This window comes from Lytechinus variegatus, chromosome 2 (genome assembly GCF_018143015.1).
Source record: "Lytechinus variegatus isolate NC3 chromosome 2, Lvar_3.0, whole genome shotgun sequence".
Classification (NCBI taxonomy): domain Eukaryota; kingdom Metazoa; phylum Echinodermata; class Echinoidea; order Temnopleuroida; family Toxopneustidae; genus Lytechinus; species Lytechinus variegatus.
This window is the reverse complement of record NC_054741.1, coordinates 50,486,521-50,501,453: the sequence shown is the minus strand read 5'-3', so window position 1 is coordinate 50,501,453 and position 14,933 is coordinate 50,486,521. Positions and strand designations below refer to the sequence as shown.

General features: G+C 37.3%; 1 protein-coding gene across 4 annotated transcripts in view; it reads left to right on the top strand.

Moving 5' to 3' along the window:
• LOC121408289 (aquaporin-4-like) overlaps positions 1-11,501 on the top strand; it is a 45,445-nt gene extending 33,944 nt beyond the window's left edge. For all 4 annotated transcript variants that reach the window (XM_041599701.1, XM_041599702.1, XM_041599704.1 and 1 more), the window contains 2 exons: positions 8,053-8,133; positions 9,894-11,501. In XM_041599701.1, coding sequence (XP_041455635.1) covers positions 8,053-8,133; positions 9,894-10,085 — 273 coding nt within the window. In that variant the 3' untranslated portion in view covers positions 10,086-11,501. The remainder of the gene's footprint in view (positions 1-8,052; positions 8,134-9,893) is intronic.
• Positions 11,502-14,933: the final 3,432 nt, after the last annotated feature.

The following is a 14,933-nucleotide window of genomic DNA, read 5'->3' as shown; positions in this document are numbered from 1 at the left end:
TGGTGCAAATGTTGATCCCACACTGCAAAAACTCCGGTGTTGATTTAACACCAGCCCGGAATCTGTATACCTCCACACAGAAGTATTAATAGAACACCAGTTTGGAATCAAACCGATGCTGTTTTAATACTGATTGGTGTCGTATATAAACACCTATCTGGTGTTAGACTTATACCGAACCGGCGTTGTTTAATACTTATCTGGTGTGGACATGTTTAGATTCTGGTGTTAAATCAACACCGGAGTTTTTGCAGTGCAAGACGCTACGATTGACACCGTGGTTTAAATCGTGGAGTAATCGAAGTGATCGTGTCAAATCTTGTCAGATCTTCACGTATCTTGAGATCAGTCGTTGCAAGTGTTGTAATTGTATTATTTTGGAAGTACACTGTAAAGACTGCGGTGTTAAAACTGACACCATTTGGTGTTAATAGAGGACCACACCCTGAGGTGTTAAAATTACACCCTAGAGATTAAACATAACACCAAAGAGTGTAAATGTAACAACAAAATGTGTTTTAATAACACCTATAGGTGTAAAACTAACACTACCGATTTAACACCGGTGTAAAATAACTGGTGTGGTCCTCTATGTACACCGGTTAACACCAAAGTTTTTGCTGTGTATCATCGTCTATGGAGCTTTTATATTGTCTCTCCATGATAGCCTGAATTTAGCCAGCTGCTTTAAAAACCTGGAGCCGAACCCGGGGAATTGGAACTCGGTTAAGTCTAAGTTATGTTATCTATTTACGTCACTTCAACATTTTTTTTATATACCTCCATCTCATCCAGCAGATATTGATACGGGATACTGGAATGTGAAATGACCACGTGTGTTCCGAATACACCGTCGGAAGGAATTTAAAGGGGTCCGGGGTGCCGATCTTTTTTCTTTGTGAAAACGTGAATTTTGCTTTTGAAAATATTTAGCAACCTTTCAGTAATGTTTTTTTGGGGGCCCTTGGAACATTTCATTTTTAAAAGTTTAATGCTTGAGACAGTGTTGTAGTCAAGGCTCAAACCTCCAAGGCCGAGGCCAAGGCCAAGGCCAAGGCTTTAATACCCAAGGCCAAGGCTTCAATAACCAAGGCTGAGGCCAAGGCATGGAAACCCAAGGCCAAGGCCTGAAAACCTCAAGGCTAAGGCCAAGGCATTTTCAAACTTTCAATATATGTAACAATGGGACAACAATTCTTAGGCGGCAGACATGACGCACAAGACAAAGTGTATAAAAGGTGTGAGCGAGTGAAAATTTTAACCCTTGTACATAAATGAAAATAATTTCATGATAGATTTAGACATATGTTATTAAAATAATGATATAGTTACCTTTGTTCATTTAATTATTTTTCTAGGTGATTTACATTGCATTGATTATTATTACCAAGGTGATCTGATCCTGGCATGACCAATCTCAACATTTGTCTTTCTTTACTCCCTGAGACAGGAGAGGCAGAACATATTTTTGTTTGGGGGAGGGCCGGGGTCAAAGCTAAAAAAAATAGCATTTAGTGCAAACAGATATTTTCAAATGAGATTAACAACTGCATGAAGAAGTTGTGTTGTTTTGTAGAATTTCAGTTCAGCAAAGCCTTTTTAGGTGATTTCTAATTGATAGGACAGATACTTTGACTTAGGCTTTACTTTTCTGCAAGAAAGCATAGCAAGCAAGCTGTTTTGAAAAAACAAATCAATTCTGAAGTTGTAAAACTCGATTTTTGGTCAATTATTGCGATAATCACTGTTAAAAGGGCAGCCTTGCGAGATGTTGCCAGCACAAATCACAAGCTCAACCTTCTGGACATTTCGTGTAATGAGAAATGAAAATGAAATATTCTGAGCTGTTATTGTAATCATGAAAAAGATGTGCATCTTACTAAAGAATTGAGCGTGAGCTTAAATTTTTAGTGACCAGAAAGGAAGCTGTTCTTGACTACATTCATTGACTCATAAATAGGATACTTATTTCACCAATCAAATTATGCGAGCGCTAAGCGCGAGGTCCAAAATTTACAAATTTGATAATTCCAACCTGAAAACTGGACATTCTTAGCGTTATTTGTGTGTGAACGGGAACAGAAAGAGAACCTTACTTAACAATAATTTATGCGTCCGAGCGTGATCCAAAAATTTGGTGATTTTGTAACCTAAAATGTATCATGTTTTACTATAAAAAATGTATTTCTTTTTTAAAAAGGGCATATTTAATTTGGGAAAAAAAGGTATTTTTGATTTTGGAAAATAGGCATTTTTTTCCTACAGAGAATTTTTCGGGGGGGGGGGGCAAGAGAGCACAAAGCACAAGTTAAAATGTTCAAATGCTGACCTGAAAACGAGTCATTTTTAGGAATCTTGTCAGTTTTGTTTGTTTATTTCCTTGAAACTAGTGAAATGAAATTCACTGTCAAACCATATGATTAAAAATAAGTAGCTTTTCTTTAATATTTTGTTTTGTCAATCTGAGACACTAGACCCAAAACAAACTATAAACAATTCAATTAGATGTACTGTCAATCAACATATTAACTGATTTTGCAGTATTTTCTGCCAAACTAGCCCCCCCCCCCCCTTCTCCTCTCTATCTCTCTTCCCATTCCTCTTTCTCGCCTGTTTAATAAATAACAGGACCCCCCCCAAAAAAAAGGGCGAGACAAGAAGTTCCACCACCAAGAATAAACATATAAAAGGACCTTGATATCATTTTCTGAACATATTGTCACAATATCACAAAATTAGCTTTTCTAATAGTATAAGGGTGAAAAATTGTGCTCGCTTCAATCGCTTTCGACTTTTTGGGGCAGAAATTTTGCTCTAGATGCCATGCTTAGCTCCTCAAAATTTTGGCTCATCATGCCATTGACATATTCTATTTGGAAATGACAAAATTAAAGATTGTGTTCAAGTTTACCAAATCTTTTCAGATAATCATTAAGACTTAAAACATTCTTGTTGGTCAAAGAAAATAATACAAGAAAAATCCTAATGGAATAGAAATCAACCTTGTTATCATTATTTAGAGTTAGCTATTTTTAAAGTCTGAAAATTGTCGAAATTGCAGTCGGATCTGTTACAATTATTCCTGTCATAAAATCACTATAATCTTTATCATAATCATTATTATTAATATTGTCATTATCATCATTAGTCATGATATTACCAATAAATAATGTTATTTTCATCACTTCTCTTTGTTATATAATTATGTGATGATAATTCTTGATAATGGTGATAGTCACAATTGATGGCTCTGCTAGTATATTACTACTACAGCTGCTACTACTGCTGACTGGTAGTATTGACCATTTGTGTCATTAGATATACAGAACAATTTAAACATTTATACTTACTTTTATAAAAGCAAATAAAAGTACAAAATACAAAATGCCTTGAAAAAGCCTTGAAAATGCCTTGAAATTTCAAGGCTCAAAATCCTCAAGGCCAAGGCCAAGGCCAAGGCTTGAATGTTCAAGGCCAAGGCTTTGAAAAAGTAGGCCTTAAGGCGCCTTAAGGCCAAGGCCGAGCATCAAGGCACTACAACACTGGCTTGAGATAAACAAACATAACAATCATGTTTTGCAATTTTCATCCATTGATCCGTGCTTTAAAGTTGTTTTGTATTATAAGGAATACAAGTTTTGGTATAAAATTCACAGGATGTAGAACATAAACAAAACGTATTGTTTAATTTCATTATTATCCACATAAATAGGTTTTAGGACATGATACTTATCTGGAACCGTGCCAGTTACTTGGGGGGTTATTTAAAAAAACCCCGAAATAAACACTTAATACTAGGAAATGCGTATGTGGGGCGCAAATTTTGACTTGCCCCAAATATAGGAATTGCAAAGATGAATATTGAGTAGATGTTCATTCACATCACTGTTGTTGATTTATGTCTGTTATCATTACTACGATGAAAACAAACTTCAAAACGGGATGCAAATCCTTTTAAGATTGGGATGCTTGCCAAACTAGCGTATTCCATAAATTTGTAGTTACTTTTTTCGATATCCTTTATTAGTTTTCGCAGTCAGTCATAAATTCTGGTTACTTTTTTTCTCCCCTGTGTTGTGACGATGCAGTTTTGCTTATATGCTTTTCTAAAATAAGACTTTACTTTCATTATCGCTAGATGGATAAAGGCAAGCAAAAACTTTCGATTTATAGTGTGGCGATTTGCTTCGATTTTGCAAACACGTCGAAATTGTGCATGTAAATGAGTAAGCAGTATCTATTTTATCGTGTTTACATTGTGTTTCTAATATTATCGTTGAGTAACTTTCCATCTTTGTCGACTGATGCTATAAACATTAGCAATCACTTGCAAATAGATTTGTTATTACTTACAGATAAAAAAAGCTTTGTAACTCTTTTGATGCGCGGAGCGTTGTGGCCCAGTGGATTAGTCTCCGGACTTTGAAACAGAGGGTCGTGGGTTTGAATCCCAACTATGGCAAGAAATTTATCCACATTGTGCTGCACTTTTGAGGTGAATGGGTACCCGGTAGGATTTATTCCTTGAACGCTTTAGCGCCTATCAATATGGCGGCTCATCTACAGCCGGAGTAATAATTATGATCTAAGATATAGCAATGGAATCAATATTGTTTTGAGAGGGGCGAGGGACTTTCCTATAACAGTATGTACTTTGAATATTATCTTTATATTCCTACCCCCACGTGGTGCTTTATCAGAAAAAAATATTGAAGTTTCCATATTCCGTTTGCAAATATAGATGTAATCGTGATTTATGGCATATACGTGCCATTGTATTATTGCCTGTAAAGTGTAGAGCATAAATCGCATCAACTTTCCATATTTCAAGATGGTATTATTACGTCTCTGACAAATCTAGTTTTACGATTCATAACCAAGGTCATGTCAGAAAAGTAGAGCATTCTTGTGCCATAATACAGAAAAGTAGAGCATTATTGTGCCATAGTATTTTTTTGAAATTTTTCGTTATGATTAAAGGCAAAGTCGACCAATATGAAATTATGGTCATTTTAAGTGCTTTAGTTTTATCACAACTAAAGGTAAGGATATAATGAAGTGGTAAATGTGGAACTTTTATGATTCGAATCGAAATACAACCATTCTTTTAAGTCCAAAAACAGTATTATACCAAATAACTCATAAAAGACGATGAGCTTTCCACAATGAGCTGACTATATTGCATCGATGAATTTCATTTCCCTTCGTCTACAAAGTAATGATACCTTTTAGTGAATGTTCCTTTCGCATTTTTGCACGATCATGGAGCGTTGGTTCCCGCCAATAAAACTTGCTGCCTCTAAGCAGCTTAATTTTGTCAAATCGTTCTGATTTTGATGAATTCAGAACGTCATCATAGAGAACAAAATTACATCCGTGACCACAGCTGGTTAATGATGTGGTTTTTTGAAAATAATGATGGATGACGTAAGAATGTCTTCTTTGCCAAGCAATCCGAAAAAAAGTACGCCAGGATTCGAGACCAGTTGCCTCACTAATAATCCGTCTGACAGTCATCTAATATGATGATATGGAATGTTTATCAGGTTCTAAAGCCTGCTTCGGGGTTGAGAGGTGAAAAAATGGTTGCACGCTATAGGCGTGAAACTTCCCAATAGTCACATCCACACACATTCTCCGTTGATTATTTTTTAAAAATAGTGGTATATTATTTTGTCTCTGTTCGAACTCATGCTTGGCATTGTGAGAAACAAAATTATTGGAGGAAAAAAATGTTCGAGAGAAGGGGAAAGAGAGGATTCTTTTGTACATCGCGCCAATATGACGATATACCATCTTTTCTTGAGAGAAGGCGAAAGTGGAAAGAGTTGGATGATATACATAAAAAACGGTAAATTCTATAATTTCTATATGATGTAATATGATTCTTAATCATTGTTTCCCCAAGTATAAACCATGAAGAGAATATAGTGTACCCGAGGGCCCTTTGCATAAAAACTTTTTACCTGAGAAAACTCTGGTAAAAACTGAAAACTAAGGTTAGTCTGATTTCTACCATTGATTTTAACACAGGTAAAAAAAACTATGGTAAAACAACCTGAGTTTTCTCAGGTAAAAAGTTTTTTGCAACGGGCTCCCGGTATAAGTATAAGTGCCTTAAAATGTTCAGGTATTATAAAAGTATCATTTAATATCACGTTTTATACACATAAATTCACATACATTTTTATAGCAATTTTGATTAACGATATAAAGCTATTCTTTGCACCTAAACATCCACGTGTCATTACAATTATGGGGTAATAACTTTGTTATATGAATAGCATCACTACAATCAAAGCATTGATCATTGACGATACGAATGATGTTTGGTATCATTTTTATGTTGATAAAGGTCAAGTGTGAAAGATTTTTGTTTGGTTGATCTTTGTCAATATTAACCCCTGGGAAATGGGTATCACAAGTATGCATTAGAGCAACTCGGTCAATATTTACATAGTCAATTATAGCACTCGGCCAATATCTCGCGATGACCGATCAAAAAAAAAAGAAAAAGGAATGACAATTTATTTCATTTCATTTCATTTCATTTATTTCCATATCCATGATATCACAAAGTATATAATATAACTCATACATACAAATTACACAATTGATGTTACTGAACGATAAAGCATATAATAATAATGAACAATTTATGCGGCTATATACTCCATGCCAGTCATTTGCACTGTACAGGTATTTGTTATATTCACTCACGTGATTCTCACGTAGATTCGTAATCACAAAATAAATATCAGATGCGATTTCAAAATATTTCCTTAAGTCTTTTAAGTCACAGTGGAAAATTAACATGGTTTGTTGAAGATATCCAGCACGTTCTCAGAGGTACCCGTGTATTAGCTAGCTCTTGTTTGGTAGCTATACAGTATATCATTACGGTTTAAAGTCTATTGTATGCACGTGCTTTAAGTTAACATCAAGGTGCTACGATGTGACATAAAACCGTTTATTATATTTTGAAAGATGTAAATAAGAAAATCTCTATTCAGCAGGTTATTTTTCATCTCTCTATATTGCAAAGATCCATTGGCTGGAAGCCCTGCCAGTTAAAAATTATCCCGGGAAATTATTAAATCATTGTCCTTTTCCCATGCACCCACTACGCACTTGATGTCGTTTTACGAGGACAATGGTGTTTGATGTACTACCAATAACAGAGTTTCTGAAGGAAAATGATCAAACATTTACATAACGAATATTACTTTCATACTGATTTTTTTTTCAAGTTTGGCAAAACTTTTCGTTTTCCTAAAAAAATCACTGAGATGCCAATGATCAATGTGATTTTTTTGTTGTAATCAATCAATTAAAACGCCGTTTTATATAGCTTTGCCTTTTGTGCTATAATGTTGTTTTGTATTTTGTTTGTTCTCAATAAGATAAGATGGACTGGTTTATCAGTAGCTGCAGTAAATGGTCATATATCACCATTTGCGTCTATCATCACACAGTGATGGTATCAGACTTTGGAGCAGCGTTTACACTCGTTGATATCATAACATTCTCCTGACAACATTTATGTTCTAAAGAATGCCCATGATTATGTACATAACACCTTGACCATGGATATCGTGGGAGAATTAAAAGGGTGTGAAATCGTATCTCCTCTTGCATCACACACACACTCTCTCCCCTCACCCCTCTCTCTTAAGCAAATAATTCACACAATGTATTTAGGATACCTGAAGGGGTGTTTTAATGACGGAGGTAGTTGGTCAAAGTATACTGGTGGTGGTGATGGTGCTGCTGATGCTACTGCTGATGATTGTGATGATGTTGATGATGGTGATCATGATGACGGTGGTGAAATGTGTTGGTGATGATGACTTTGGCAATATGAATGATCGCTTTTGGGTAAAACCCGACTCGGTTAGAAATTCCAGACCTTTTGCCTGGCTGGCAGCTTATACATAACGCAATGCACAGACCTCTCTTCACTATTTTATACACAGATTTGTGAATAGGTGAATAATACTTGCAAGATTAAACCAAAATATTACCATCTTTTTTTCATTATTTCTTTTGCAGATTCAATATTCTGGTGCTAGTATGAATCCCGCTCGTAGTCTTGGATCGGCTGTCGTTGGCGGAGTATGGACTGCGCATTGGGTATGTTTTGGTTTTATTCCATTTCTATCCATTCAAAGACTTAGCTTGCTTCTCCTTCTTACTTGAATGAAACCTTATAAGAGTATTTTAGTAATCGTTTCGCGGACGCTTTCTATACCGCAGAGAATCTTTTGTCAAAACCCCTTTTTAACAAAGCAGTCTTTGTCGAAAATCAGTGAATCAAAACAGCAGTGTCGTCCTGGGGGGCGTTGCAGAAAGAGTTGCGTTTAACGCAAGTAAAAAAATCAATCGCAAGTCCCAAATGCGCGCTGTTGATTGGTTGAAAATCAAGTTGCGCGTGATTTTTAGAGTTGCGATTGATTGCAACTCTTTCTGCAACGGGCCCCTGGACTCTGGACAAACTACATATTTGCAATTTCTCGTGTGGTCCGAATCTTAGGACGATATGCTGTCCCGTTCCACTAACTTTCGACAATGACCTCTAATATGTCCATTGTGATTTGACGGGCATTTCTAATAGATTTTGAGCGTTGCAGAGGGCGTCTACGAAGTGGATGCTAAAGTACGCTACTTGAACATTTCAAATAATATTGACTGAATGGTCTACCAAAAGAACAATGTCCATTTAATTATTGCCCGAAATGATGCTGCTGATTCCCGATCCGATTTGAACGATTTTCTGTTTTACTGGAGTGTCGTTTCCTTTATTGCCCGATGTTGAATGCATGTTGTCGATTTGAAAAAAAACCCCGACCTTCTGAAGTACTCTCCCAAGTTCAAGTGTTTAAGAACATACGGCATGATTTCAATCATCGGGGGAAAGTATTCATCCATTCATTTTTGACTGATGACTTATCGATTACAATTACTTTCGGTGATAACCATTCGTATAGTGTTGGCGAATACTATTATATTCGGATGACGGAGCTAATAAAATTGTTGAAATGATACCGAATATCTCGATGATACTTTGTAGGAACCAATCTTGGGATTTTGAATATTCATGATGACGTGCATATAACTGTTTTCACAAAATATCGCTAAACTTTAAAATTCAATAACTTCGTTATTCGTTTTCTTATTATTGGTGAAATTTTCTGCATTTTGCCCATTTAAAATATTTATTTATTTAGATATAAATATTCTCAGCCCGGGTCCTTTAATGCATGAGATATTCATTACTGCAACTTATGTTACTATATTTCCTGGTGTAGCGGTTCTGACTCTCGCCTTGTAATCAGAGGGTCGTGTGTTCGAATCCCACCATGGCCTAGCGCCCTTTGGCAAGGCGTCAATCCACACTTTGCCACTCTCACCCAGGTGCTAATTGGGTACCGGTAGGAAACAACCGTCATTGTGGTTGGTTTAGCAAGTTTGCGCCTAACAGGCTGCTTGGAATGCTATGAATCCAGTGACCGGGTAATAATAATTGTGAAGCGCTTTGAACAGTCGTAGATTGATAAAGCGCTATATAAATGCCAATTATTATTATTATTATAAGAAAGATAAGTCATTTATTAAAATATAAAATAATTATGATTTCCTGTAATAACATACCAAAAGGAAAAGTGGTGACTTGCATCATCAGTCCATCTAATGAATATTCATGACGATGTGCATAATATAACTGTTTTAACAAAATATTGCTTAGCTTTGAATTCAAGAATTTTGTTATTTGGTAGTAGATTTTGATGAAATTTTGAATTCTACTCTATTCAGATATATTTTTCAGCCCTGAGCTTGCTGAGTACCCCTTCAATTTTATGTACTTATCCGTTTCTCATCTTTATGTGGATCAGGTTTACTGGGTTGGACCAATGGTTGGTGGACTGCTGGGAGCGATCACGTACGACTACATCCTCGATCCCAACGTCAATGCAAGCCGACTCCGACGATGCACTACCTGCGAGTACGGCGATGAGGAGGACTACGCTACCTCCGATGAGATGAATCTTAACTCTATCCAGACCGCGTCATCAGAACCGAAATAGACGACTCGTGCCAAATAAATTACCTCGATGTCACCATCGAAGACAATCACCAATTGCACCAAACCTCCCACCGATTCAGCTTTATCCGGTCCGATGCTTATCGTTTAGAGTAACATGAAATACATCGGCTTATATGCGTGTATGGCCATTCTTTAAGCGCGTGTCACAATAATAATAGGAAATCACATTTATGAAAACGGAATTATATATTGGCATGAATTTAAGTTCATTGACAAAAAAGGAAGGAGAATGGAAATAGATGTTCAGCGTGTTGAATATACATTGGTCATTGATTGAGGAACTTCCCTGTAACAATAGTGTAGGCCTAGATACATTCCATGATTAAATATTTAAGAAAAGGGTACGGGTGGCATAAACCTTGTTATTGTATTACAATAGTATGATATTGCTAAGAAATCATTCAAAATGTTCCGATGATGGCAAACATGTTTCCGTCAAAAAGGTAAAGTTTTGTGAGAAGGTACCTACATGTAATTCAGAGTAAAGAATGTATATAAAAAAGAATATTAATGCTGCGGTCACATTTCCCCTAACTGTACATAGCTAGCACAAAATGTTAAATAACTGCAGTGCTGTTTTCGACTCGCCGTACGGCCACCGTAGGGGAAATGTGACTGCGCTATTAGTAATAATTTGATTTATGTTTCAAGGATTCTTGTTGGTAATATTTCATTCATAAAACTAAACAAGGTACACATGATAGCACAGGGAAGCAATGAAAAATATGAAAAATCTGTATTGATTTGAGAATATTCTTTCAATCTTATTTTTATATTAACTAGTCTCTAGTATTAAAGTACCTTTGAAATAATTTTCAGCGGTCTTGGATGCATGAAAGTACTAATATATTACTTGATAATCAGATTATTAACCATTTAACTTGCTTTGATAATTATATGCCTATTTTTTGGTGAGGTTCCTTTGTATTTTTTCATAATGCATGAAATCCCCATCGCTCATGCTTGATAAATTTATGTATAAACAATGTGTTGATATCTGTAAATTATTCTATCTAATTCCACGTCATTTATGGCTGATTATATCACTGCATTACTGTTTATCTCATTCAATTGTATTGTTTTTGTTCTTCCTTTCTACCTTCGAACTGTAAATATATATTATGTAGGATTGCACTCTGTTAGAATAGTTGTGAAAAAGTTAATCAAATATCAGTCAATAAATTCACCTTAACTTTTACACAACCCTTTTTAAAGAGTGGTTTCCTATTATATGTTCAGTACATTTATTATGTTAAAGGGACATTATAGAGGCACACTCACATTATACCTGAACGACTTAAGAGAACCATGAGGTCATATATTTGTATATTACCCTCCTCATGTCTGCGTAATAAGCATGATAAGTATATATTTGAAATAAAATTTGATAAGTTAAGATTATTGAATTCGAAGATTTTTTTTTAAAATATGCATCTGCTATTTTAAAGAGAGAGAGGAGGGGAGTGTGCGGGTGTGTGTGCGTTAGAGAGAGGGAGAGTCTGTGAGGGTGTGTCTGTGTGTGTGTGAGAGTGAGAGAGAGAGAGGAGGGGAGAGTGGGAGTGGGTGTGTGGATGTGTGAGAGAGAGAGGAAGGGAGAGTGGCCGGGTGTGTGTGCGTGTGAATGTGACAAAGAGAGAGAGTTGAGGTCGGGAAAAAGAAATGGACAGGACATCAGAGATTTACTACATGGGAGAGGGAGGGGGCGGGGCTTGGAAGGCAATGAGTTTGCATTCAAAGACCCAAACCATTTAATTGATTTTAAATAGTAGATCCTGAAGTAGGGCCTATACGTTACTTTTGTTCTTATTTGAGATAAACTTTTTTTATGTATATATGTCAAGGAAAGAAAAATGGGATAGATATCTTGAAAATGTCTTGAAAATGTTGGCATACAGTAGAGCGGGTGGGTGTGTTCTTCACTTCTCTTTCTTATTCAGCCCAGGGACCGCGGAACGGTTTTCAAAGTGGGGGGGGGGGCTGACCATGCTAAAAATCACAATCCTGTGGTCATTTTTACGTTTTTGTACACGGTTTTGGAAAAAGTGGGGGGGGGGGAGGCTGAAGCCCCCTCCCCTAGCCCCCCCCACTTCCGCGGCCCCTGCAACATACCGCTCCTATATGATCAAGGACAAAGACACAAGACATCCGGACTATACTTGTTTACATTTTTTAACATTTTTAAAAAGTCTATTTCATAATGTAAGTCCTAACTGAAAAAGTCACCCTCTCATAACATTTAATAAACGTATAAAAGTAACACTTATAACCAATCGGACTATTACCCCCTTCGTCCCCCTCTTCAAGCTGTGATGTATACCTTCCCGTCAGAACATGCGTGCACTTCGCTTGGGGGATGGGATTATTCTTGCATAGTCTAGATACTTTGGTATACACGTTTCATATTTCTATTCCTGTTTACCATCATTCCATCTCGTCTTCGTGATACTCCGATGTCTATCTATTAAACATGAAGATTTTATGACAAACAAAGATGACAGAACACATATCATAATCTTAGATCATAAGAATGATTTGACGCGATCGAGTTTCATAAACCAGATATGGACTCGCCGACCTATTACCTATTTCAAAAGTATGTCAAAGAAAAGGCTTACAGATCCCCGTCGGTTAAAAAAAAGTTGCAAAAAGTTGGGTGGCCGGGCGGGGGGGGGGTGTAGAGAAAAAAACTAAGGAGTGGAAGAAAATGGGGAGAAAAAGGGAGATGACCCTTACCAGTGTAATCCCCAGGACTAGTAAATAAGATGGTGTTAAAATTGAAAAGGGTGTGATATAACGCTGACCCTCGACATAGGCATCAGATATATAATTTGAAAGAATGGGATGAGCTACTCCCCCCGACGTTACGTGCAATTGTTATCCCTTTTCTGGCCAATATGTTTATCCAATATGTAGGTCAATGAAAAGAATTAAGGATATTCAGTCGAACTGAGATCATAATTTGATAAGAGTACGGAATTCATGTTTAGATCTATCATCAAAGCGAAGTTCTCCAACCCACATTTTCTGGAAAAGAAAAAAAATCTCTGAACATCATAGACGAAACTGGTCATTCTTTTCATTCGTTATGTCCTTTGGATTGCTTTTCCATAAATTGACGACAAATGCAGAGCTCAAACATCCCCTTTTTAAAAGGAATATATATAGTCCCGAATTCTGAAGTCGGGTGTAACTTAAACCTCGGTCTAAGTTAAGCTAGAGTCTAACTAAACCATACTTAGACCGCGGGTTCAGTCTAACTCCAGTTTTGCGCGATTTGCGTTTCTGAAACTCCGTTTTAGTTAAACCCCGGGTTTAAGTGTTGTCCAACTTACACCGGCGGTCTAAAGTTAGACCGCCGGTTTAAGTTGGTGGTCGTAGTGGTAGTAGATTACTGCGCATGTGTAATTGAAGCAGAAATTTGGTCTGCTTCTATTGCACATGCGCAGTAAATACAGGCTCCGTTGAATTGTGATTATCTTCTGCTGCTAGTGCTACATTACATACCGGTACTCGAGATATTTCCGAATACAAGCTAACCATGGAGGAAAGTCAAAGTCACAAAAAGGCGAGGAAAAGAAATTGGGACAGTTCTGAAAAAACACTGCTCGTTCACCTCGTTGGTGATAAGATAGATGTAATAGAAAAGAAGAGAAACGATTTCCAGGCCAACTCGGCAAAAATCAGAGCATGGGAGGAAATCTTTGGTGAATTTCGGGCCCGGTATGGTGAGAGAAGGAGCTTGAAGGAAATAAGAGACCAATGGAAAAGAATAAAGCTCGCGGGGAAGGCGGAGTGGGCAGACTTCTCAAAAAAGAGGAGGATGACGGGAGGAGGAGAGCCACCTCATCAGCCCTCTGACCTCTCCGTTCTTCTTCGGGACATGGTCCCGAACGAATTCTCGCAGATCCTCAACGAGTATGATGACGATGCAGGCATTGCTCGTCAAAACGACGATGCAGTGTCTGCATTCGAGTACTTGGCGGGGATCTTGCCTGGTTTGGAGACCCCAGTAAATTTGAGCTCTAACCGGTAATTACCTGACTTAATGTTGTATAGATCTAGTAACGTGAGAAACGATCAAAGAATTGCATAATTTTTAATTTTAGCTTCTCCACTCCAGCCACAGACGAAAAGTGCGCAGATCGCCAGCGCAGACGGTTTTTGATATCGATATCCTAAACGATCGCTCATACGATTTAGTCCTGTTGTTCAGCACTCCAGCACTGCACTCCGTCCCATGGCCCAGCTCCTGATCCTACGTATACGAGTTTAGATCTCTTAGATCTGTTACATACGGCTTGTAATTTGTATTTGTATACAACGCCAGCGCTAACAATATCTTTCAAAATTGTCTGCTTACCTGCAAAATCCTTCTTCATCATCTTAAAGTCAATCGTGTCTTTGGTCCAATGACTGGACCCATTAAAGATTCTACCGGGACCGGTATCTGTAACGCTAGACAAACAAATAAAGATTCGACGTATGGGAAAAATGTTGCGTCGATATGATGGGCTTTGATGCGATGCGCGTAGTTTGCGAATTGTCGGCCGGCCGTACTTATATTATATTATATTAAGCAGCATTGTCGATCGTTTCGCACCGCGCGCGCGAGCGCTACTCGACCAGGAGCTGGGCTGGGTGGGGGCATAATCACCCCTCATTTAAATAAAAATAAATAGGCCCTATTGAAATTAATTAAATAATTTATTTCACCAATGCTTCCTACTTGTGCTTCGGACTATTTCATTGAATTACGAAAGCCTAAATATAACAATGTTCAAGATCAAGCACATAGGGGAGGACTTTTGGGGCATGGTATAGCGGGTAG